Source organism: Amphimedon queenslandica, unplaced genomic scaffold (assembly GCF_000090795.2).
Source record: "Amphimedon queenslandica unplaced genomic scaffold, v1.1 AMPQUscaffold_12971, whole genome shotgun sequence".
NCBI classification, from domain to species: domain Eukaryota; kingdom Metazoa; phylum Porifera; class Demospongiae; order Haplosclerida; family Niphatidae; genus Amphimedon; species Amphimedon queenslandica.
This window is the reverse complement of record NW_003546793.1, coordinates 2,979-4,485: the sequence shown is the minus strand read 5'-3', so window position 1 is coordinate 4,485 and position 1,507 is coordinate 2,979. Positions and strand designations below refer to the sequence as shown.

General features: G+C 37.6%; 1 protein-coding gene across 1 annotated transcript; it reads left to right on the top strand.

Moving 5' to 3' along the window:
* The first annotated feature begins 419 nt into the window (after positions 1-419).
* Positions 420-1,389, top strand: LOC105314360 (UPF0469 protein KIAA0907 homolog). The gene is made up of 6 exons (XM_020002139.1): positions 420-622; positions 675-757; positions 810-923; positions 987-1,039; positions 1,109-1,230; positions 1,294-1,389. The coding sequence occupies exons 1-6, from the start codon at positions 443-445 to the stop codon at positions 1,387-1,389; spliced, it is 648 nt and encodes a 215-aa protein (XP_019857698.1). The 5' UTR covers positions 420-442.
* Positions 1,390-1,507: the final 118 nt, after the last annotated feature.

The window sequence follows — 1,507 nt, the reverse complement described above, 5'->3', positions numbered from 1 at the left end:
GTATCAAACAATAGGTCCGATGATGAGATCAAAAGAACGAGTCCCACAAAGTACAACACCTCGATTTTACATTTTCCTGTTTTATTGCTCTTTTCGGTAGAATAAATCAACCAAAAATAGTCTATTCCACTGCAGCTACTTGTGCTGCTTGCTTTTAAATGATCAGTGAACTGCCTAACCCCCTACAGTTGGAGCATTAGTCCCACAAAGTTTTGCGCAGGTTCAAACTTTTTCGCCATTGAAATGTTAGCAGCAGCTGCTAGTTATTAACAACAAGGATGGGTCATTAGTAAGTAATGCGCTCACGTGATCTGTTTCCAATCCCGGTCTGTGTAGTATATCTATGATTAAATCTATGATTAAAATAATACCAATATACGGTCAAAAAATGGTTATACGGTCAAAAAATGTTATACGGTCAAAAACAGTAAAACGATTTAAAATGGCGGACGAGCCAGTCAAAAAGAAAAGACGTTCAAAATGGGACCAACCGGCTCCCCCTCCTGATGACAACAGCTCCTCCTCCTCCACTAATGACAAGGTTGATCCTAGTGTGTCTGCCGCCTGTGCTGCTGCCCGTATTAATGCAATGCTGGAGGCCAAGGGGAAAATCAATAAGATGGTATCGGTGGGCGTGACAGTGGGTGTGGTTTTAGATTTTTTTAATATTAAAGCCTTTAGATGTTAGCGCTAGCAATGTGGGCGTGTCTAAAGAGGTTCCGCCGGCGGAAATAGAAATAAACGACTCGGAAGCAAGGTGGGGGCAAAATGATTATAATTAAATATTAGACCCAGCCCCTCCTCCCCAGGGGTATTTTGACAAAGGGTCCTACGTTGAGTGAAATTTCAAGAGGAACTGGAGCAGCTGTGTCTGTTAGAGGACGATACATGACACCTGCTGAGAAAGCCAACAGCACAGCAGAGTAATAATAATAATTATTAATTAATAATAATTATTATTAATAAAAAATGTCCTTATTTTTTAGTGATCGCCCACTTTATTTATGTGTACAAGCACCTAATCAATCATTTATTAATGGTAATAATAATAATAATAATAATAATAATAATAATAATAATAATAATAATGGATTGATTTATTAATTAGCTGCAGTACAGAAGATTAGGAATATCATGTATCAAAGTGAGTGTGGCAGTCCCAATAATTTATTAGCTACTAAGCCACACCTACCAATTAAACCGACCAGTAGCATCCCCCCTACTAGTGTGGTAAGATATAAAAAATGTCCATCTTTTTGATGGGTTAATCATGTGATTATCATTCTCTTATAGCATCACTACATTCAGGATAAAGTGTTCATCGGTTTAGATGATGTTGATAACTCCTTTGGACTATTGGACAGACTCCAGGGACCAGATGTAAGATAGTACCTTTAACATGTACATGTACATATTGAGGTCCTTATGCTGTGTAGAAAGTTTGAGCTGATTCCAACTTCAATTTTTCAAGTTATGGCCATTTTAAGAAAACACCAAAAATTGAAAA